Source organism: Musca domestica, unplaced genomic scaffold (genome assembly GCF_030504385.1).
Source record: "Musca domestica strain aabys unplaced genomic scaffold, Musca_domestica.polishedcontigs.V.1.1 47, whole genome shotgun sequence".
NCBI classification, from domain to species: Eukaryota; Metazoa; Arthropoda; class Insecta; order Diptera; family Muscidae; genus Musca; species Musca domestica.
The window spans coordinates 4087425-4112745 of NW_026712338.1; the positions used below are offsets into that span (position 1 = coordinate 4087425).

The window sequence follows — 25321 nt, forward strand, 5'->3', positions numbered from 1 at the left end:
TACCAGATTTAAATATTATTTCCGGAAAATGTATATAATATTTTTCATTTTATATATATTCAACAGTTATTACTGAAGAATAGTCGATTTTTATTGCAGAACTTCAGAACTTTATAAGGCGTTCTTCCGAATTCGGTCCGATAAGTGTTAGAAAGTCGGCAAAATAATCAGAAATGCGCACGATTTTACTTCTGAATTCGGTCCGAAATACGAATTTCGCATCAAAAAATATATAATATATATATTAGACAATCGGAGTTGAATAAGTATACAAAACGCTAAAAACAGCCGAACTTGTAATACTCTTCACTGTGAAGTAAAGAAAACTTTAAAAATAAAAGTATCGGTATTGAATATTAAAAATCATTAGAATACCGAATATCGGGAAGTGGACCTGAAGGGTGTCCCAACTAGATCTCAGTTTTTAAATTCTAAATAAAATACAGATGTTAAAAAAATCGTAAAACTTTATTTTATTGTAAAGTAGACAGAATGAAGTTATGTATGGATGAGGTTATGGAATGGCCGTTTTGCAGCTGCAGTATTTCATTAATGCAGCTTCCAATTTCCTATTTTAAGGCTTGAGTCGTCGTTGGTTTTTCGCGTAAACTATTGACTTCAAAAAAACTCAAAGAAAAAATTTAAATGTGTTTTATCGCACGATCTACGCTTCCAATTCCGGTTTCCAGTAATTGATGCAGCAATTGAATCGTTTCTCTGGCTGTATGATATGTGGCGTCATGTTGCTGAAACCACATGCCCTCCACATTCATTTTTCCAATTCTAGACAAAAAAAGCTGGTTATCAATTTACAATACCGATCACCATTGACCGTTTGCGCTTTACCTGCCTCATTTTCATAAAAAAGGTACAATGATTCCTCCAGCCAAAAAATCAAATCACACGCCGTGGCACGTTGAGGATGCACTTGCTTCCCGTGAATCACCCGAGGGGTTCCTTCACCCCAAATACGACAATGGACGAAGTAATCGAGATGGAAATGCCCTCGTCACTGAAGATGATTTTATCGGCAAAATCAGCATTTTCATGTTGTCTCTCAATGTCAATAGCCAATTAACGAACTCCACTCGCTGTCCAAGGTCAATTGTCTTCAGTTCCTGAGTCAATTGAACTATTTTCTTCGCATAAAGATGTAAATCTTTCATAAAAATTCGTTGTATATATGGATGGATTTTGAGACACCAAATTGTTGAGCTTGGTGTCGAATTGAGGTGGATGAAGTTTGAGCGACATCATCACGTACGGCTGCGATAAATTCGATCGACGGTCTTGTCTTTATATCAGTAACATACCCAGTTTCAGCAAAGTTACCCATTAATCTCTACAGTTTACTTGCATTATTGTGACCCCGAATTGATCGCAATTTGCGAACTGTAGCCACAAAATTTTACCATGATGTAAATGTTTATAAGTGCGGTTGTAAGATTTAGAAGACTTTCCAAGAGAATTTTAGTTTTATTTAATTCTTTGGTTCCTCTTCTATTGAGCTTACGATCTCGTCACTTGGGTAAAAAATGTTTTTTGTCATAGAAGTTATTTTTTAAAATAACTTCTGGGGAGAATATCCCAGGCAAAAACAAGGGAACTGATGAGGATTGGTGGCTCTTTCCGAAACCTAGGTATTCCCTGCCTTACCCCCTGGTAAACATTACCATCGTTCTCCACTAATAAACAAACGTTGTTTTTATAAAAACAACAATAAAGGGATAAAGCCAGACCATTTTGCAAAAACAAAATACTACGGTATCCCGAACAAACAAGCCACACTGTTCTATTAATAGACAAGGCACGGTCGACGAAGGGGTTTTTGTTGTAACAGACAAAACCAACTTACATGGTTATGCTACTTCGTTCAGGCTGAACGAAAGCATAACAAGTGGAGAAAGATGTAAATGTTTATAAGTGCGGTTGTAAGATTTAGAAGACTTTCCAAGAGAATTTTAGTTTTATTTAATTCTTTGGTTCCTCTTCTATTGAGCTTACGATCTCGTCACTTGGGTAAAAAATGTTTTTTGTCATAGAAGTTATTTTTTAAAATAACTTCTGGGGAGAATATCCCAGGCAAAAACAAGGGAACTGATGAGGATTGGTGGCTCTTTCCGAAACCTAGGTATTCCCTGCCTTACCCCCTGGTAAACATTACCATCGTTCTCCACTAATAAACAAACGTTGTTTTTATAAAAACAACAATAAAGGGATAAAGCCAGACCATTTTGCAAAAACAAAATACTACGGTATCCCGAACAAACAAGCCACACTGTTCTATTAATAGACAAGGCACGGTCGACGAAGGGGTTTTTGTTGTAACAGACAAAACCAACTTACATGGTTATGCTACTTCGTTCAGGCTGAACGAAAGCATAACAAGTGGAGAAAGATGTAAATGTTTATAAGTGCGGTTGTAAGATTTAGAAGACTTTCCAAGAGAATTTTAGTTTTATTTAATTCTTTGGTTCCTCTTCTATTGAGCTTACGATCTCGTCACTTGGGTAAAAAATGTTTTTTGTCATAGAAGTTATTTTTTAAAATAACTTCTGGGGAGAATATCCCAGGCAAAAACAAGGGAACTGATGAGGATTGGTGGCTCTTTCCGAAACCTAGGTATTCCCTGCCTTACCCCCTGGTAAACATTACCATCGTTCTCCACTAATAAACAAACGTTGTTTTTATAAAAACAACAATAAAGGGATAAAGCCAGACCATTTTGCAAAAACAAAATACTACGGTATCCCGAACAAACAAGCCACACTGTTCTATTAATAGACAAGGCACGGTCGACGAAGGGGTTTTTGTTGTAACAGACAAAACCAACTTACATGGTTATGCTACTTCGTTCAGGCTGAACGAAAGCATAACAAGTGGAGAAAGATGTAAATGTTTATAAGTGCGGTTGTAAGATTTAGAAGACTTTCCAAGAGAATTTTAGTTTTATTTAATTCTTTGGTTCCTCTTCTATTGAGCTTACGATCTCGTCACTTGGGTAAAAAATGTTTTTTGTCATAGAAGTTATTTTTTAAAATAACTTCTGGGGAGAATATCCCAGGCAAAAACAAGGGAACTGATGAGGATTGGTGGCTCTTTCCGAAACCTAGGTATTCCCTGCCTTACCCCCTGGTAAACATTACCATCGTTCTCCACTAATAAACAAACGTTGTTTTTATAAAAACAACAATAAAGGGATAAAGCCAGACCATTTTGCAAAAACAAAATACTACGGTATCCCGAACAAACAAGCCACACTGTTCTATTAATAGACAAGGCACGGTCGACGAAGGGGTTTTTGTTGTAACAGACAAAACCAACTTACATGGTTATGCTACTTCGTTCAGGCTGAACGAAAGCATAACAAGTGGAGAAAGATGTAAATGTTTATAAGTGCGGTTGTAAGATTTAGAAGACTTTCCAAGAGAATTTTAGTTTTATTTAATTCTTTGGTTCCTCTTCTATTGAGCTTACGATCTCGTCACTTGGGTAAAAAATGTTTTTTGTCATAGAAGTTATTTTTTAAAATAACTTCTGGGGAGAATATCCCAGGCAAAAACAAGGGAACTGATGAGGATTGGTGGCTCTTTCCGAAACCTAGGTATTCCCTGCCTTACCCCCTGGTAAACATTACCATCGTTCTCCACTAATAAACAAACGTTGTTTTTATAAAAACAACAATAAAGGGATAAAGCCAGACCATTTTGCAAAAACAAAATACTACGGTATCCCGAACAAACAAGCCACACTGTTCTATTAATAGACAAGGCACGGTCGACGAAGGGGTTTTTGTTGTAACAGACAAAACCAACTTACATGGTTATGCTACTTCGTTCAGGCTGAACGAAAGCATAACAAGTGGAGAAAGATGTAAATGTTTATAAGTGCGGTTGTAAGATTTAGAAGACTTTCCAAGAGAATTTTAGTTTTATTTAATTCTTTGGTTCCTCTTCTATTGAGCTTACGATCTCGTCACTTGGGTAAAAAATGTTTTTTGTCATAGAAGTTATTTTTTAAAATAACTTCTGGGGAGAATATCCCAGGCAAAAACAAGGGAACTGATGAGGATTGGTGGCTCTTTCCGAAACCTAGGTATTCCCTGCCTTACCCCCTGGTAAACATTACCATCGTTCTCCACTAATAAACAAACGTTGTTTTTATAAAAACAACAATAAAGGGATAAAGCCAGACCATTTTGCAAAAACAAAATACTACGGTATCCCGAACAAACAAGCCACACTGTTCTATTAATAGACAAGGCACGGTCGACGAAGGGGTTTTTGTTGTAACAGACAAAACCAACTTACATGGTTATGCTACTTCGTTCAGGCTGAACGAAAGCATAACAAGTGGAGAAAGATGTAAATGTTTATAAGTGCGGTTGTAAGATTTAGAAGACTTTCCAAGAGAATTTTAGTTTTATTTAATTCTTTGGTTCCTCTTCTATTGAGCTTACGATCTCGTCACTTGGGTAAAAAATGTTTTTTGTCATAGAAGTTATTTTTTAAAATAACTTCTGGGGAGAATATCCCAGGCAAAAACAAGGGAACTGATGAGGATTGGTGGCTCTTTCCGAAACCTAGGTATTCCCTGCCTTACCCCCTGGTAAACATTACCATCGTTCTCCACTAATAAACAAACGTTGTTTTTATAAAAACAACAATAAAGGGATAAAGCCAGACCATTTTGCAAAAACAAAATACTACGGTATCCCGAACAAACAAGCCACACTGTTCTATTAATAGACAAGGCACGGTCGACGAAGGGGTTTTTGTTGTAACAGACAAAACCAACTTACATGGTTATGCTACTTCGTTCAGGCTGAACGAAAGCATAACAAGTGGAGAAAGATGTAAATGTTTATAAGTGCGGTTGTAAGATTTAGAAGACTTTCCAAGAGAATTTTAGTTTTATTTAATTCTTTGGTTCCTCTTCTATTGAGCTTACGATCTCGTCACTTGGGTAAAAAATGTTTTTTGTCATAGAAGTTATTTTTTAAAATAACTTCTGGGGAGAATATCCCAGGCAAAAACAAGGGAACTGATGAGGATTGGTGGCTCTTTCCGAAACCTAGGTATTCCCTGCCTTACCCCCTGGTAAACATTACCATCGTTCTCCACTAATAAACAAACGTTGTTTTTATAAAAACAACAATAAAGGGATAAAGCCAGACCATTTTGCAAAAACAAAATACTACGGTATCCCGAACAAACAAGCCACACTGTTCTATTTCCGTACAACAATTTCACAATGAGAATGTGTTGCTCATTTCTTCTATCCTCATACATTCTATTAGAAACAATAACAATTGTTCAACTGACACTTCGAATGGCGCCAATTTAAGTATTTCGTTCTAGTCGAGACACCCTTTATATAGACAATAATTTGCCACAAGTAGAACCTTTCACGAACATCAAACACCAAATTTAAAAATATTCCATTTGAATGGGAGCTACCGTTATGGGGGATGCTATAAGAAAGCGTGAACACGTTACAAACTTTTAGTACCGCATCTTAAACAATTCTATTTGTACAAATACTGAATATGGGGTGGTACTGTTATATTACAGACTCAACCGGCCTACGGACAAAATGCACATGTGTTCGAAGTTTTAGCCTTCTATCTCAATTCTTTCAAAAGAAAGCGTGAGTCCAACAGACGGACATCGCTTAGACTTTTACGCTAGTCAAGAATACATATACTTTTTTGGGTCTAATATGTGCCTTTCAGGGAGCTACAAACGGAATGACAAAGCTAATATACACCCTTTATATATACAATAATCTGCCACAAGTAGAACCTTTTACGAACTTCAAGTACCAACTTTAAAAATATTCCATTTGAATGGGAGCTACGGTTATAGGGGTGCTATAAGAAAGCGTGAACACGTTACAAACTTTAAGTACCACATCTTAAACAATTCTATTTGTACAAATACTGAATATGGGGGCTTAGACTTTTACGCTAATCAAGAATACATATACTTTTTGGGTCTAACATGTGCCTTTCAGGGAGCTACAAACGGAATGACAAAGCTAATATACCTTCCATAATATAGTGGAGGGTATCAAAATAAGTGTTTATTCGCATTGGTGACGTTCTGCAAGTATCCCATGTATTATCATGAGCAAATAAAATGTTAAGTTTTTGTTATTTTTTGAATGCAAAATGTAAACAACGCCTTTGTGGAAACAACTTTGAAGGTTACCACCATACTAATGTTGTGCCCCGCGAAGCTTTCTTTCACCGGATTAAAAATAAATCCTGTCGTCAGAAGATCTATTTTGGTTAAATAAATCCGGATTAGGCAATAAATCATGACAATGTGGGTTACTCCGAATAGAATTTTGTACCTAAATTTGAATACAACCCAACACTTTAAAGTTCGCTTAGCCGCATGGACAAAATTCAATGTTGCACACAACTGCTGAAGTTATGAAAAAAATGAATTGTTTTCCCCAAAATACATTTAATATTTGTCTTAAAATATGACAAAAAAATGTACGCTATTTTATAAATTTTGTTTTCGGTTTATAACGTTTTTTGCTTCTCCTGTAAATTTATGTTTTTACATACAAAATCACTACTCTGACGAAATCGCATATTTTACAAATCACAATATATCTGACTATATAAAATATAAATTAACCGGGTTAACTCGGGTAGAGAATTTGAATGTAAACGTTATTTTATGTCTTTGGGCTTTTCTGGGGACGATATACTTATAAGAATTACTACTTTATTTTTATAACATTTAGTGTACATTTAATATTAAAGTTACCTTTGCAGTTTTATATTTTATGACAATCATCTCTTAAATTTGCATCTACCGATAAATGTCGGTAACTCAAAAAATGAGTTAAAGAATTCCACTACTGACTACCAAGTTTGCAGTCAAAAACTTAAATATGATTTATTATTCAAAGAAAGCCAAATCACAATAGTGCAAAAAGTAGTAAGTTTATTGTCAAATTGTTGTAAAAAGGGTCTTCTTGTCCGATCTTACAGCGTTACCTAAAATTTGACGTACTAAGTCGACGTTTTTCACCAGACGAGTTAAACAAATATCGTTATATGAAAATTACGTCGGACGTACGAAATTTCAAAGTTTACAATTTCAATATCGAAAGTTGAACAACTGCTTTTTTGTATTTAGAAAAAAAAAAAAAAAAAACAAAAAATGTGAATGTTTGTAATTAGAAAATATAAAAATTGGGAGAATTTGGATAATAATCAATTTTTACAATGTTTCCAGTTGGTAGATTTTATGATATAGACCTGTCGTATTTGGGTAATACGGACGCACAAGCATAGCGGGGAAGTTGAATATTTGCTGCGTCGAATTTTAGGTAACGCTATAATATAGGCCGTGATAAATGGATACATTTTATTGTAACACAACGAAGATAGCTGGAAATTGATAATTAAATCAATATTTATTTTTATACCCTCCACCATAGTATGGAGGGTATATAATAAGTTTATCATTCCGAAATATACATTTCAGACTCCACAAAGTATATATATTCTTGGTCAGCATAAAATTCCGGAATTGTTTAAAAATTGGTATTTGAAGTCTGTAATGGATACTACAGCATAAAACAGAAAATGGGCCATGTAGGTCCACGTCCATATAACGGTACCTCCCGGTATTCGGTATTTTGATGATTTCAGCGACATTATTTACCGAAATTGTTTCAAATTTGGTATTCTAAGTTCATAATGGACAGAAAATTGTCTGTGCATGTCCACGTCTTCGTATAGCCCCCATATAACGATACCCCCCGATTTTCGGTATTTTGATGATTTTAGCGGCATTATTTACCGGAACTATTTCAAATTGAGTATTTGAAGTTCGTAATGAATACTACAGCCTTTGACAGAAAATTGTCTGTGCAGGTTCCTCGCAATGGATATTACAACATGTGACAGAAAATTGTCCGTGCAGGTCCACGGCTTCGTATAGCCCCCATTTAACGGTACCCCCTATATATTTCAAATTTTGTATTTGAAGTTTGTAATGTATCCTGTGCCAGAAAATTGTCTGTGCAGGCTTATGACAAAAGTTGCGTATGCAGGTCCACGTCGTCGTATAGACCCTAATATACGGCTACATTCGGTATTTTTAAGATTTTAACAGAATTTTTAATGGATTTTAATTTTTTTTAAATTGCCAAATTTGTACCAAATTGTGGAGATTTGACACTACTGTAACATAAGTGTCAAACTCGACGCAATTTTTGGTGTGTTAATTTTTATGTCTTCACCATGGAATTGGAATTGATTTCGACGAGTTGAACAAAGCATTTGCAAGCTCACCACACACAAAATGAGGTTATCCGGGCAAAGAGGCGTAAGCCAAGGATAATAAGGAGAAAGAATGAGGGGGAATAAAATCTGCGGAGGAGCGGAATTCCGCAAAGCTTTCAAACAAGAAAAAGTACTGCGGTCATACTTGGTCAGGTACCTTTTAACGTTTTAAAGACTCTCTTCTTCACAGTGGGGAAATCGACGAGCATAACCAGACCAAATAATTAAGTGGAGGACGAGGAGGGAGTCGCCGTAGAAATCAGCGACTCCCTGCTTACTGGACCCATGATCAGGTCATTTAGATGAATTTTCATGGAAATAAGATTTCAGCGATAACAAAAGGTAAGATACATATTGGATTAATATAGGAACATTGAACTGTCCTGAACGAGGTCTCTGCCATGTAACAAGGTCTAAAACAAATAAATGCCAACACTTAACACAGGATTCGACAGATAGCATATATTGCATGTAATAAAAATATAAGTTTTCTTCAGAGTTGTCCACGTCGAACGCGACGATATTGAAACAAGGAAATGGAAACACTCCTCGACAAAGCGAAGCAATCAGATACCGAAGAACTGATGCTAACTCCCAGCATAGAAAATTTTCCGGTGATACGGGCACATTTGGTCAGGTACCTGTAATGGTGACGATAAGTAGCCTTACAAAGGCAATGGTGTACGTTAAAAAATGGGACAGCAAGTTTCCAACAGGGTGTTGTTTGTTGAGATGATAATCGTTTATTGAAGAATTCAAATACATACATGAATACATGAATTTAACTAAAAGTACTTTACAGACATGAATTACAAATGTGGTGAAACATATTAATTTATACAAGGCTTTCATTACATTACATAAATTGATTACTAACTGCTGTAGCTTTGATTATCCTCAAAAACCTTAGGCGTTGAAATATTTAATTTAAATTCCCTCATAAGTTGAATCAATCAACAAAAGTTCTTGGGATGCTTCAGTAAGAGTGACATACTCACCCACCGTTTAAGAAAACGTAACATTTGGTTGCTTTCTGCTAGCATAAGATACAACGGCATCGCCAAGCTTAAAAAACATATCCGCTTGAGGATTTACGCCCGTTGATGTCTCCAGCCCAATCGGCATCCACAAAGCCTGTTAGCATCGCCTTTTAGAGCCTGCACACATTTTTATACATTTGGTACCCTTTAAGTATCGTAGACCACATCCGTAGACACAGCCAAGGAAATATTAGGACGAGTGTTACTTGAAATATACAGCAATGGTCCAATAGCTTCTCGATATAAGTTTTTTTTTAATAAAACTTCATATCCATTTTTCAAATCGCCGGGGTTTATTGGGATTGAAGAAACTTAAGCATTTTCCATACTAAACCCCTTGATAATTTTTTCAATATAATGCTCATCCCAAATATAGCTACAAGTCGCCCATCTCGGTTATTTCAAATTTCGACTTCAGAACTTTTACGACTTTTTCGAACTCTATGTCATTCTTGGTTGCTACAATGATATTGTCAACGTGGATCAAAATCATTTTCACCATACTTCTGTGAAAAACCCCTTTGCAACTCTCTTTTATAATTTTTCTCACCATCAGCTGTCTTTTTCACCTTAAAGACCCATGTTGTTATCATGCTTTTAGGTATTTCCACCAAACCCCATGTTTTATTTTTATTCAGGGCTTTCATTACCGATTTCATGGCTTTTAGCCACTGCTCCTTATCTGGTCTAGACGTAACCTCCTCCTTACTGGTATTCCCTTATTTGCTCTTGAGGAAAGTCTTGCAGATTTGTTCCGTGGTATTAGCTCCATAAATTCATCGCTGGAATGAAAAATTCTCATCATCTGTCACCACAGACGAAGTTTCATTAATTCCGATGATTGAAAATATACAATAGTCTCATTTTCTTCATTTCCTTTTCCAGCAGAAAAACTATTTTGTTCCAAAAATTTCACATCTCTGCTAATGATTATTTTATCTGTCCTTATATCTAGAAAACAATATGCCTTTGTTTTTGCACAATATTCAAAATGTGTAACATATACAGCTGATGACAGCATACGGTTCTGAATATAATTGGCGCTATTTACAGCCTCTACCCAATATTTCAATTCAAAATCTGAATCGGTAAACCTTCAGATAATAATCGCTTATTGAAGAATTTAAATACATACATAAATACATGAATTTAACTAAAAGTACTTTACCCGATGCTTTACCGAATGTGATGGAATATATTAATTCATACAAGGTTTTCACCGCATTACATAAATTGATTACTAACACAGATCACTTGAAGTCTTCGGTCTTCAAAGTAAATCATTGGACGCTATTAGGTGCGACGTCTTTCACAAGGAGGAGCAAGAAGACGGTACCTTTCTTGTCGGGGACTGGACGACCTTTTAATGTAATTTTGTTTTAAAGGCTGCCTTCTTCAGGATCGTCGAGCACGACCAGACCAAATTAAGTGAAGAAAAGTTTCGGTACAACAACGAGAAGATCATGCAGGACGATCAGGGTCATTTAGATAAATCTCAATGGAAGTGAGATGACAGCTAACGCTCTGTGGGCAAAATAACAAGAGGTAAGATATATATTGGATTAAAATAGGACCCATGGACTGTCTTGAACAAGGACTCTGCCATATAACGAGGTCTGAACCTTATAAATACCAACAATTTATCTAACACAGAATCTTGACACAGAACATGTATTTCATTTCACAAAATTAAGTTTTCTTCAGAGTTGTCCACGTTGCGAGTTGTCCACGTCGCGACGATACAGAAACAAGGGAATGGAAACACACCTTGTCGACAAAGCGAAAATACGCCCGTTATAAATGTCGTCAAATCACCAAAATACCGAATATTGGGAGTTACCGTTATATGGGGGCTATACGAAAACATGGACCGACATGACTCACTTACTCAGCTCTACTGATAAAATACCCAATAAGTTTCTGTAATTAATGGTTAATGAAAAGGACAATGGAATGGAAACTTTTGAATAAATGTAGACAAAATTGTGACAGAAAAAGCTCCTTACATAGCTAATTCGACAGTTCAGGACGCCATCAGAAGTGTTTTGCCATTTAACGTTTAACTATCGAGTCGGTGGTAAATTGTACCCTTCCTTCCTATTTTCTTGAAATTGTCTCTTCTATTGCGATGAATAAAAGTTTTGTTTAAATTATTTTTTTTTACTTATTTAATTTAATACATACAAGCTCAAAGTTATACTACAAATTATCAAAAAATATTGTTAATAAAGTTTTTTTTTTTGTAAAATGTAGAGGTGTAAAATTTACCACCATGTCATAAATATGTCACCTCGCCAGTTAAAGGTTAAGACAGCGGTACCAGATAAGGTGTTTCCGGCGCTACTTCAAAGGAAGGTGGACAGCATTTCCTCCTAGATAACCAAAAACTTCAACGCTTGCCTAAAATTTGCGTATACCTAAACCCGGCAATACCAAAAGCTTATCTCCTTAAAACCATGGAACGGACAGTTGACACCATGATTAAGAGCAAGATTCCAAATGAATCGTTAAAATTCAAACAACATGCATATGTTGGAGATCATTGGAAACCGTCTTACACAAGGTGTTTTAACAACGACAGCACCGACAATACAATCCTTATGCACATTCATGGCTTATCCAGTTCGGAAAGAAGCCAGATGGTAAGGAATAGATGGAAACGCTACGGGTTACACGACCAATAGGTCTAAACGTAAACGGAACTCTGTGTTTTCGCTAGGAAGCCTAAATGAACCATTGTTCCTGAATAAGATTATTGGTAAAGTAAACTCAAATATCTAGGAGTAATAATAAAAAAAAACCTAACTGGGAAGACCACAGGAAGCCCTTCTTTCTTGCTCTCCGATTTCCGGCACAAAAAAAGTAATAACTGATGCTTCTCGTCATGGCTTCATAGGGTAAGTGTGCCTAAGTTCGGCATGTCCCAGTAGTCGGCACTTTTTATTTTTAAGCCCAAATAAATGAAACTGTTATAACTAAATATATTTTGTTTACTTCAAATATATTGTCAGCTATCTTTGTGCACAATTTTGCTGAGAAATGATGAATTATTCTAATAAAAACTAAATTTTTTGTCTGTGAAGGTTCTCAACAATTCATATTCTTAAGAAAAGTACAATAAAGATGTCGAATCAGTTTAACTAAACAAAAATATTATATTTTAATGAATTAATTTATTATTATTATTAATTATTCTTACAAAAAAAATTGGTATGCCGACTGTTGGAAAATGCCATACCGACAATTGGCAAGTGGTGCCGACTACTGGCAAAAAAGCATTGTTTTAATAAAACTACAAATTTATGAAATTTAATAAAAAGTTATTAAAACTTTATTTATTATTGCAAAAACTATACAAAATTTCGAATCTGAATAAATTAACCTTGTAATAATTGAAAAGTTCCACTCAGAATGGTGAGCGATTAAAAACGCGAAAATCCTAAAAGTGCCGACTACTGGTACACTTACCCTATTGTGAGAATGCTTAGCCTTGCTAAAAAGAACACCACACGTGTCATCTTTGAAATGTTTACTTTTCTGACATTTGTTGTTCATTTTACATGAAACCGTGAAGTTTTTGCTGACACCGCCTCCTGGGTTTTGTAATAAATTTCTGGGAAAGTTGTTGCTATAATTTGAAATTTACTTATTATTTAACATGTCTACAGAAAACAACAATTTTATCCACTGGAGAAATCACCGCATCTCAATAAACTATAAGAAACACACATACCTAGACAAACTGGAAAATTTTAGCAATTTAAAAAATATTCTAAAATTAAATATATATAAGATTACCGCCACAAGATGTTGCTAAGCTCTTTAATTAATTAGGATAATAAAGATTACTACCCACTCAAACAGATATTGATTCGTTCATAATGTAGCCAAAATCACAGGTGCGTGAAGTCATATAATGTTCTCTTTTGAATCTAATAATGGATATGAACAGTTGTGTGACTGTGGTTAGGTTAAGTTAGATTCGTTTTCGTAGAACTTAGGAAACATATTTAAAAATTATTAAAAAAATAAATAAATAAACGAATCAAACCAAAATGTTATCTTTTCTCACTTTCAGCACCGTTTAGATCAAAATATTAATCTGAATTATAAATCTTATTATCTCATCTATTTTGCTTTTGGGTCCGTTGCAAATTGTAAGAACAATGGACAATCCGGAGTTGGAACAGCAACATTTGACATAATATTGCGCGGTATAGGTTGCTGTCCGGGTGACTGCGGTGGAAACAGATATGTTGTTGTTTCGGGTGGAAGGAACATCTTTGGCAAATTTTATTTTTCGCGAAAGAGCTTGACGAAATTTCATACAGCTCTCATAAAACTCAATACGTTCAATACTTCAGTAATCGTTGGTTTAAATGTTGTCTCTTTTTACAGCCTGTTTTTGTAAAAAAAAGTTGCCTTCACTCGAAACTTTCATGTTCAAACGTATTCGTTTTAATTTGGGTTTTTGTAAATATTTTGAAAGCTCTCATCCATTCCCGAAAAGCCTTGATATTTCAGTGTTTCCATAACCATTACTTTTTTAATTTTTTTTAACCAAAATAAATTCAAAATTTATCAAAAAAAAAAAATTAAAATAAAATTTAAAAATGTCAAGATAACATTTGAAGAATATAGTCCTGCGAGATGCGCCAACTAAAAGTTGATATGTAAAAACAGTTCATATATAAATGCCCCATCCTACCCATACAATTTTGGCGTGATTTTGTAACAAACAGCCAATTTCTGTTCAAAACTAAGGGCCGCCTCCCATTGTTTTTTTCTGACATTTTCGTTTGTATTTTTTTGTTGCAAAAACCAAAAAAAAGACGGGCGAAAAGCTTTCTTGGGCTTACCACTGACAGAAAAAAAAACATATACTACAAAAACCCAAAATATCCCAACATACCAAAATGGCTTGAGAATAATATTACAATGAGCATGTAAACATAAGCCTTAAACTTGAGAAAATCTTTACAAAACATTGAAAAATGTTTGTGTAAAAAATATAGAATAATCGAAATTGAACCCTTATTTATAAGCTTATACTGGAAATTGTGGAATTAGCTTACAAATGTAATATTATATTAAGCTTATTTTTGTAATAGTATAAAATATTTTTTTAATTTTATAATAATTTTAACACTTCATTCATTGATGACCATCCTAGCTGTAACTGCCTCCTGTGGCCTTGGTACCTAGTCACTGTCCTCTCCCTTATTCTAATATTAAACATCTATTTAATACTCGCAACTTTTTTGATGTCCCCTGTCTGAAATGAGATCGAAATTAAATATGCCACACATTCCCAGAATTAGGTCGGAAAATGGGTCTTAAATTCGCACGATTTTGCTTTTTACCAAAGAAAATAATTTTTAGGTGTCAATTTTCTCAAAATATCAAAACAAATTTGTCAACAAAGGACTGATTTGAGAAACGTTCGTGCACCTTAAATATTTCTTAAGCATTGTTGAAAAATTGTTATTTTTATAATATTATTCTCAAGCTGTATTGTATTTTTGGCATTTTTTATATCCATCCCCATAAGATAGTCATCTCAAAATTTGCATTTTAAGTTATAATTTGGCGATTCAGGTCCTCAAATGTAGCTCTTAATATGAGTAAACTATATAAGTCACAATTCTTATAATAAGTAATAACTATAGGTGAACATAGGCTTTAACTTGACTGTTAAAACCCTATATGATAAAGATAATAGCCCCATGTGAAAACTCAGCTCAATTTTTGGTACTGTAAAGAGCTTAGTAACATTTTCCATTCAAATGAGCTGTAACTTGGAACCCTGCCGCGTGGTATTTGGTTTGCCACCTCATAATTGAGGGAGAATGATTTTAGAATAGTCAGAGATAATTACTCTTTTACATCCATTACCGTACCATTTTTTGTAATTTAATATAGACTTCATAAAGTCCATATATTTCATCATAGTATAATTCAATAACGATTAAACAAATATTCTCTACCGTGTTACTTTCTAATATTCGTAAGTTACATCCCAAACCTACGTTCTTAACTAATATTATTTCATTTCATTTATTTACCTTACAAAGAAATATAAATAAGCCCACAGGGCCCATAACTTATATTATCTATCTACAATACCCTAACATAATACAAATTCAATGATTAATTCAAACTTAAGGATTACAATTCAATTACAAATTCAATAGAATAAAAATTTTATTTTCTGACTACACATTAGTTATTAAAGTGGACTTGGGGGTACAAATAGATACAAAGATTACAAATAAGAGCAAAAAATTAAAAAAGGTGGCCAAGACCCTGAAAATAGTTTAATACCAAAACGTGATCAGTTTTTCCAAGGATGGTTTCTTCTCAAATTATCAACATTTGCCGAAATTGTATGAAAAATATGGCTAAAATGTAAAATATACTTAAAATCGGGTTGTACCCTTATATGAGGGTTATGACCCATATAATGACCTGCAAAAGCGATCTAAGGTATCTTGAACTTTTATGAAGCATTTATACATCTTTTCTTACTAAATTTCCAATTCAATCTACTATTGTAGTCGCAATGAATTTTGCATTTTGAGTTCTCATTGGATTGATTATTGTCATATGAAAAAAGTAGGTCCACGTTTCGAAATGATTTTGGTCATTTTTGATTGTTTAAATGTGTTCGCATCTTCCAGCTGAAGTACGATGTAGGCCCTGGAGTTGGAAGCTAGATGCCAATTTCAGACATGAAAAACCGCCATTTAATATCATATTTCGATATCATTCATTCAGAATTCAAAGCAATAAAACATTTACACTTCAATATAGTATGACAAATAGAAAAAATTTCACGTGAACAATATTTTTTCATTCATTTTTTTTATCAATGAAGCTTCCATATTCCTCGAAGTCCTTTCAAAGGATCCTTAATCCATTGGAAGCACATAGCAAGAATAGTATAGATACCCTCAATCTGTTAGCCAGCTACCACTTTCCAAGTTGCACAGATGCACTGCACTGTACGACTGGGGTTGTGAACCTGATTGATATAATTGTAAGTATTCCAAAAATCATGTGGGATATTGACACTTTAGAAACTTTCAAATCACCTAGACCTGATATCATTAGTACCGACATGCATCGTTGGAAAAATGCCAATTTTGAAGGAGATCTTTAAGGGTTGAGATTAGATCCCTACTTCCTTCGACCTCAACAAGCACTCTCAACGAGCCTACATGAAAGGTATATATGTTGAAACAGCGCAGCATGACGTAATTGGTTTCATCGAGAAAAACTTTAATTGCTCTTGTCTCTCTTTGGCACCTATTCTCGACATTGAAAGAGCCTTAAACAGTGTTACACTTGAGTAATTCACGGTTCTCTTTTAAAATACGATATACCATTGCTGCTTGCTGAGTGGATTGATATTATGCTCGATAGCAGAATCATAAATTCGCGCATCGGGGAATACGCTTAATAGAGGTACACCACAAGGTAGTGCCTTGGTTTGTGGTGATGAATGTCATATTAAAGGATCTAGAACAAACCGGAACTAATGTGGTGGCTTGCGCTGACCATATGGTTCCGAGAGTTGCCAACTATCTAAAATATACTGCAAGGAGCTTTTGGCGAACTATCAAGGACGTGGCTACGGCATTTGCGTGAACCCATCTGGATGGAGTCACGTTGAGATTTTCTTCTGAAGCCACTTCTTCCGAGTGATAAATAAACATTACTCTGGAAAATTGTAACAAAACTAATTAAATGGAAATATGGTCGATGGTATCTGGAAAGAGAACAAGACCGCTGAAACTGAGCCAGCGGTTATTCTTTAGACTACACGCTAATCTCTTCATGAATAACACATCATTTCTATCTATATTTTTCTATTCCTCTTTTTCATTGTATTTAGGATGGAAAACATGCAGAATGCAGTTTACTTTACTATTAGACCATCGATTACCAATTACGCGATTAATTACAAATAAAAACCGAAAATATAATGTGCACGCACGCAAAGATCTATCTCTCATCCTACACCTGTTTTTCATTTTTATCTTTTACAAATACAATTTATTAAATATTTTATTGTTCAGTAACAAATTTACCTTAATAATATATTTACATTTACTTTGGCTTAAACTGAGATTAGCTGAAATTCTGATTTTTTTTTATTTAAGGTATGTCTTGTTATCCTAATCACAGCGACATATCTTTTTTTTTGTGTGGGGGGGTGTGCTAATCAATACTTACCGAGGCATAGGATTCCAAAGTTCTAAAAAGGCAACATCAAAACATTTTCGGGAGATGGATCCACACTGTCCGAAATATTCCAAATTTTAAAAAGTACCCAACTATATTTTTCGGTTATATTTAAGTAAGCTTTGGTTCGCCAAGCCGGTGTTGGACATACCTTAGAGGAGAAAATCTCAAGCTCCGGCCGAAGGCCGTATACTTTAAAATCTTTTGGTTCGAAGAAAATCTCAAGCCCCGGTTGAAGGCCGGCTACTTTAAAAAACTTTAAAAACCAAAAACCTACCTGCAGTGACATTTTGCAGTTTTTATTTCGATTATTGGTTTAGAAATAGCTAAGTAAAACAGGGATATTTGTGGAACCTATATCTCGGGAAGTATTGATTTTCCCCCAAAAACAGTTTATGTCTCCGTGATTTGGATAACAAGACCTACCTTCTGTAAAATTTTCAGAATTTTCGGCCAGCTGGAGCTAAACTTAATTTGTTCCTTCTCATAGGCGTTGTTGCTACCTTTCCCTCCTTCAAACCGTAAAATTTAACAATTACTATATAAAATTTTAAAATAACACATGTGTGTAGAGATAAATACAAAATATAAATTCATTAATAATTCTAGATTTGTTACTTTTGTTTTGTGGATCATGTATGATTTTTCTTACCTCCATGATAAACGTGGTTATGACAATAATGAGAATTACTTAAGGGGCTGTATATAATTTTTCTTTGTAGACTGTTGTCGTACTGCTGATATCCGTTACGTTTAATACCATAGTAGAGATCATAATCGTGAATTTCAGAAAGACCGGATACATTGAATCGCTGTACTGCTGATGTAATATTGTCCTGTTCCGATGGTATAGCTTTAAAATACCGAGTGTGATCTTGGAAATATGGACATAATGTTTGTTTTATTTTAACAATAGACACAGGTGGCGGGGGAGGAGGAATTGACTGAGATTGTGAGTCTGAATCCAATATATCCACGCTGTTGCCCAACGAAGAACTCAGCATGTTGTTTGGTTCATCATATATGTTGTCCTTATGAGAGTTCAAGATGGAATCACTCGAGTATAAATGTTTGTTGATATTGTATATGTCTTTCTCTGGAATATCATCACTCAACATGTAATTCCCAGCTTCAAAGACATTTTCGACGCACATATTGGAATTGGCGATTACTGCAATGTTTAAGTTGGTTGTATCTGCACTACTGTGGTCCTTTAAATGTTCAAATGACGACTGTGAAGATGTCCACCGCCTCAAACTGGTCACAGGATTCTTCGCCATTGAACGTACCAGTGTTGTTTGAGGGGAATCCTGAAATTCCGGCGGAGGATCTATTGGAGCTAAAGGTCCCTTCTTTAGGGTGTTAAAATTTTCGGCACTCATTCCACCCTCTGAACAATTGTCCAAAGAATCGAACTGGGACACCTCGCCATCACTTTCCACGATCTTAAAAAAAGAAATAAGTTAAAATAATGTGTTTCTGAATTGAAAAATAACTAATACTTCAATGTCGAACTTGCATAACCCCAGCCGGTAAGAATCGCCGCTGGATATTGAACTGTTCGTAGTAAGTGGAACACCAGAATCATCACTCAATGATGCGGCCGCGTTTAATTCAATACTGTTTGTACTTGTCAAATCATGATGATGTGATGGAAACATTGAGAAACTGTCGCTACTGCAAATTCCAGCTATAACGGGGATGGTTACCGATGAATTGGTATTTTCTTTAGTTTTAACTGAAGGGTCCATTGTTAGCCTTGTGTATTCAATAGAAATCTACGACAGAAAGAAAGAGGAGTATATTATTAATATTTTACAATACGAGTTTCAGGGACAGCAAAGAAAAAACTACTTATTGTATATACCGATTTAATTCTAATATAAATAAAATAATATTCTCGGAATAAGTTTTATATCTACACTGTATGTTCAGAGCCAATACTTGCAGCCATCAAAAAACAGAACCATAATGTAAACAGCCGTGGTCAGATATATACTCGAATTTGTTTATATGTGCACTTCCACTAAACACACTTCCACTATAGTATTTTGTAGAAATAGACATACCGAATTAATTCTTAATATTCCGATATTTCTCTAAACTTCAAGTTAAACAATATCCTTAAAACACGTGTGAAGTCTGCAAAGGTTAAATAAACGCTTGATACTCCAATCAGACAGGAATATACAAATCACGCCCATTAAGAAGATGCTATTGTTATCGCTCGCCGATATATACGTATGTACGACGTGTGTATATCAATGGTTACATAGGTATATAAAGTTCGTATATATGTCTCACATATACGTATACGGTAGGTACCAACGTAAATTATCTACATATATAAAATAAAAAAAAACGTAGACGTACAAATTCAGAATAAAATCATCCAGGAGTTTCCTATGGCTATCATAATGGACTGTTGTATCAAAATTTGTACGAAGTTCCGGTCCATATCACTTATAAGCCTTTCTCAATACAGTATATTGAAAGAATTTCATGACTTTTAATGCGTGTTCTAAAAAAATATATTTTACTATTTTTCAATACAAGAGAATTTTCACTATAAAGACACAACAAAGTCGTTTGTCTATGCCGAGTAACGCCGATGCCGTACAAATCATTGCTGACACACTATCGATTACGGTATCAACAACATCGATATTTTCCACATCATTTAATGCATTCGGAATTGAATGCAGCATTTGCTCCAAGACAGGTAACCGCATCGGCGAATTGCTACAACAAAGCAACTTTTACGATATACTCAAATGTAAAAATTGGCATCTAGGACGAAAAACATGAACTGCAACAGTGCAAAATTTTTTACTACGATGACTGATTTTCCCTTTATGAAATCGGAAAAAATCGCAAAACTACCAATGGGTTCACCAGCTTCTGCGATTATAGCACCAGAACATCAAGAATCTACTAGTTTTGCAATTTTCTTTGATATCATAGAGGGAAAATCGGTTATCACATTCCTGCAATTCTGCAACAGACCAAGGTAGATGTACTAGGTAATCGCATCAGCCCAGCTGACGGCACCATGAAATGTCAAAACAAATTGTTGTAATGGAGAATTCGCCCTAAATGAATGCAACAACAAATTTGTTTATGTTGTCTTCCCTAAAAATATTTTTATAATATAATATTTCAAATAATTTAAGAGCAAGTTAAGAGTGAAACCAGTAAAAATAATTAAAAGAAAATGAAGGAAGGAGTATAGAATGGAGTGCAGCTTTAAGAATTAAGTTAGCCTCAACATATAAGATTCCCAAAGCACATCACGGGAAGTGGTGCAAGAATTCGACTCTTGTCATTTGCAGTTCCGGAAAACTTTCGGTTTAAACCAGTAAAATATAGTCATTATAAGTTTCTTGGTTTAAAAAATATCGCAATACTACAATTAATACTTATTTTACTCTTATTTGTTTTACAATAAAAACTTTTATTGCGAAGTTCGTTTACGACGAGAGGCACACAAAATAAAATGTAAACAAACACCTCGTTTCTGATTGGTTGAAACAAATTTGCCGCAACCTTTAAATGTCATGGCGAATCTATGTTTTTCGCCTTAGATGTCAATTTTGACATTTGAGGGGACCACAAAAGTTGCTTTGTTGTAGCAATTCGCCGATGCGGTTACCTGTTAGATCTACCTTGGCAACAGACCATATGTAACAGTTTTTACTACGATAACCGATTTTCCTATTATGATATCGGAAAAAATTGCAAAACTATTAAATTCTTGCAGGTACTGGAACAAAGCAATTTATGTCGGGTTTGTTTCATTTTTTGCATACAGAACGAAACAATTGCAAAAGCTCTGTTCCAGAACTGCAAAGTTGTAAAAGGTTTTACAACAATAGGCTATTTTTTCTTATGATATCGAGAACAAAACTAAACTATAGAGCGTAATAGCATGTTTCCATTGGAAACCGAACAACGTTGTTCGCTCTCAGAATTAGGTACACGAATTAACCCGTTCATACGGCACGATTCGTAATTCATAGTAAAATAATTCCTTTTTTCAAAAATTTTGTTTCTTGATTTAATGGGAATTTATACTAAAATACATTAAATTCTCACTAATATGAATAAAAGAAATGATTGTTTTTCTCCCAAATATGTATTATATCAATAATTTTATAATTTTCATTCACGTTTTCAACTTTTTGTGTAAATCTTGACATTTTGAACATATTTTTGTGTTTTTCCATTTTTAAATTCTACTGGAGAGACACTTGTCAAACATTTTTTCTGCCAATAGAAACATTTTGAAAATATTGCCTCTTTTGTTTGCAGTTTTCTGTGGAAATTTCATCTCGTGGACCAAATGCGTACTTCGAATGAGAGAGAAAACAAAATTTACTTTCGAGTTTTGCCTTGTTAAGGCGAAGATCATATGTTTTATGATTTATGTGTTTGTTTTCTCTTTCGAGACGAGCTTAATGATCTGAAATTTGCAGTGAAAAGGAAAGCCAGATAGACACTATCACACACTCACCACTATGCGACGCGTTTCGCCGTTGGTTAAGCGTTACTTTCGTTTGAATGTACATACGCCATTCAACATTGTAGTTTTCATACATAATTTTCAGTCTTCCCAAAAATTTTTAAATTTTCATTAAATTTTTCTATTTTAATTTTAAATGTCATAATTTATTTTTTCGATAAATGCTCTCATTTGTTAGGGATGGGACATATTTTTTCGTTGTTCTGAGAGTGATTTGAATTGAACAACGTACAAATATGAGTGTTCGCTCAGGAAATTTTGTGTGAAGAATTAGGTAGTTTTTTCATAGTTAAGGGTCAAACAACGAATAGAGAGCGAATCAAGAGCCGTGGAAACGCCACATAAACTTTTGAAAAAAAGAAAAGCTTGCCATATCTCCGAAAAAAAAAAATAATAATTTATTTTAAAAGACAGATGTAATAATGAAACCACGATTATGTGAACTTTATCCTTTCCTTTGCCCATAGATAAGATATATTAACTATTGAAGAATGTCAAACAGAAGAACTTTCAAAAATAAATTTATTTTACGAATAAGCCGGCCTATAGCTTAAGCCTATAAAAAAGGTGTTTATGTATTTGCACTTAAAATGTAAACATGTTACTACGATAACTGGGTTTTCCTTTATGATATCGTTGCTGATTTGCACCACGCTCGGTGCATTTCGCTCGGTGAAGACCGTTGAGTGCAGATGTCAACGGGCGGAGTTGTTGTAGGTTGGCTCTCCCTGGAAGTAATTGTAGATGTATTGAAAAGTGACAAGGGATCACTTAGAACCACTGGGTTCACTTGTCTGTAATTGTATATGTATTGAAAATAGACAAGATATCGTCTACGATTATACAAGTTCTGATACAGGCGTATGGACTTGTAAGGGTTCTACAGAGTAGCTTTAGAGCCGAATGAATATGTTGCACAAGGTCGAACCTCAATAAATATGAATATTAAATAACACAACAAGTATACAGGCGATACTTACGCGTTGCGAATAAGGTACTGGTGGTTTAGGTTAAATAAAACACTTGTTTTAATGACTCTGGCAGTCTGACTTTATGTTTATTTATTAATACAATTCCTTTATTGCCTAAATGTGATAGGCATTGGCATTCTTGTCAAACGTTCGGTGAATAATTATAAAAATGCGACCTAAAAATATTCCTTTAGATATGTCCAATACAAATGAATCAAACGTTAGCGAAGTTGTGTGTAATCTGCAAATTTGTAATAACAAGATTTTAAGTGTACATTCCGCAAATATAGAAAGACATTTCGAGTGATCACATCCTGAGCAATATGCAAACTATATAGAATAAAAATGCGCAATGAAAATACAAAATTGTGTGAAAGCCAATGGAATCTTTAATTACCAGTTAGGATCAGCTTAAAGTTCTTAGTGGTGCAGTTATATTTTTAATTTATTGCATTTTCCTTATTTTTTTATTTTCTACGTTTATTATTTTCTATGTTCATTATATTTAACTTATTTAATTAATTAAATCTGTATATTAAAAATACATTTATGTAATAAAAATTAAATACTATTTCTAGACTATAATTAAATATTATTTCTTCTTTAATTTCCACTTATGCAAACAGTGATTCTCATATCGAATTTTGTATAAATTAGCGAAGTCGGATAGGATGTTCAATTAGATAAATTTACAATCTTTAATTTCTTTCATTATAAACATTTTATTCATTATCAATGCTATAATACCTGTTACGGCTGTAACATGTAAAATAAATTTCCACTCTGAAAATGGCCAACTAATATTTCTGGCTGAAGAATTATAATAAAACACCAACTCGTCGTTGAAATAAAACCTCTGGTTTTTATTCGATTACAAATTCTCTTTATTTGTGATATATTATCGTGTTTGTTTGGTTGGCATTTGTTTGTGTTTATTTGAGTTATTTTTGGAGGGGGTTTTATTATCTAAGATAATAGAAATTAAAATTAAAAGTAAATCGAAATGATTACATAATCAAAAAAGGAACAAAGGTACAAAGGTTGTTCTTACTTAATTCTTTCGCTCTCGACGGTTTCTCCTGGAATGACTTGCTGAAGTCATTGTGAGAAAATACAAAACGATAAATTATAATGAAAGGATTACTGAACACGTCTTAAAAGACGATAATAAACAAATTATGGAACGTTTACACATTATGAATAAAAATTGATCTCAATTAAAACTGAATGATACAAAACAAATTGTACGTAACAAAACATCAAAATTATAAATCAAAAAACGAACGTTAATAAATTTAAACTTTTAAATTAACTGAAAGGTCTTCTAAGTTCGCAACATCCCGCCGCCCGTGAATCGATCTGGAGATTCACCACAAACATCCAGGACTGCTAACTTTGATGCCGGACGACGAAATTGCCTGCCGATGTTTTTACCACTGCCGAACGAACTTGACCATCAGCCGCTGTACATACTTCCACCACCACTCCTCGCTTCCACTCACCACGCGCCACATTGCTATCACATATAACGACAACATCTCCAACTTTATTGGTGGTACAGGATAAAACCACTTTGTCCGTCGTACTAAATCCGGAAGATATTCTTGTACCCACCTTTTCCAAAACGTTTGCTTAATTTGCTGCAAGATGTGCCACTGCTTCCGTAAACAGATGTTTCATTTACTGTAGGTGTTTGAATAAAATTAGGCCCACCAACCAAGAAATGGTTTGGGGTAAGAGGTTCGCTGTCTTCACTCTCAATAGGTAGATGAGTTAAAGGACGAGAATTACCAAATTTCTGCTTCAATGAGTAAACTATTTAGCGTTTCCACTTGGGGTGACTTTTCTTTCAAAGTGAAGCCAACACATTTTTTACCGCACGCATCATCCTCTCCCATGCTCCACAGCTGAGGGTCCGCTGGATTATTGAATACCCACTCAATACCACGCCGTGTACATTCATCGCCAATTTTACCAGAATCAAAAACAAATTTTTCTTTACTGGCTTCAATAAAATTGGTACCTCTGTGTCGCTCCTATACGCACAGGAACTCCTCTCCTATTTATAAATTTCTTAAGCAAAGAATGGCAGCATCTGTTGATAAATCTTTCGCAAGCCCAAGATGGATGGCTCTTGTAGTTAGACAAGTGAAAAGTGCGACCCATCTCTTTTCACTTCGTCTTCCCAAAGAAACTGTATAAGGGCCAATAATCAACGCCAGTATAC

The 25321-nt window shown here is 34.5% G+C and overlaps 1 protein-coding gene across 3 annotated transcripts in view; it reads right to left on the reverse strand.

The window, feature by feature from the left end:
• The window catches only part of LOC101887342 (putative uncharacterized protein DDB_G0282133), a 69411-nt gene extending 49211 nt beyond the window's left edge, over positions 1 to 20200 (reverse strand). The window contains exons 1-3 of one of the 3 annotated variants that reach the window (XM_020037238.2): positions 19975 to 20200; positions 19104 to 19379; positions 18254 to 19046 (exon numbers count right to left, since the gene is read on the reverse strand). In XM_020037238.2, the coding sequence (XP_019892797.2) occupies positions 18254 to 19046; positions 19104 to 19352 (1042 nt within the window). In that variant the 5' untranslated portion in view covers positions 19353 to 19379; positions 19975 to 20200. Of the gene's footprint in view, positions 1 to 18253; positions 19047 to 19103; positions 19380 to 19670; positions 19828 to 19974 lie in introns of those variants that run through there. The other 2 variants (XM_005184889.4, XM_005184890.4) reach the window with 2 other exon arrangements.
• Positions 20201 to 25321: the final 5121 nt, after the last annotated feature.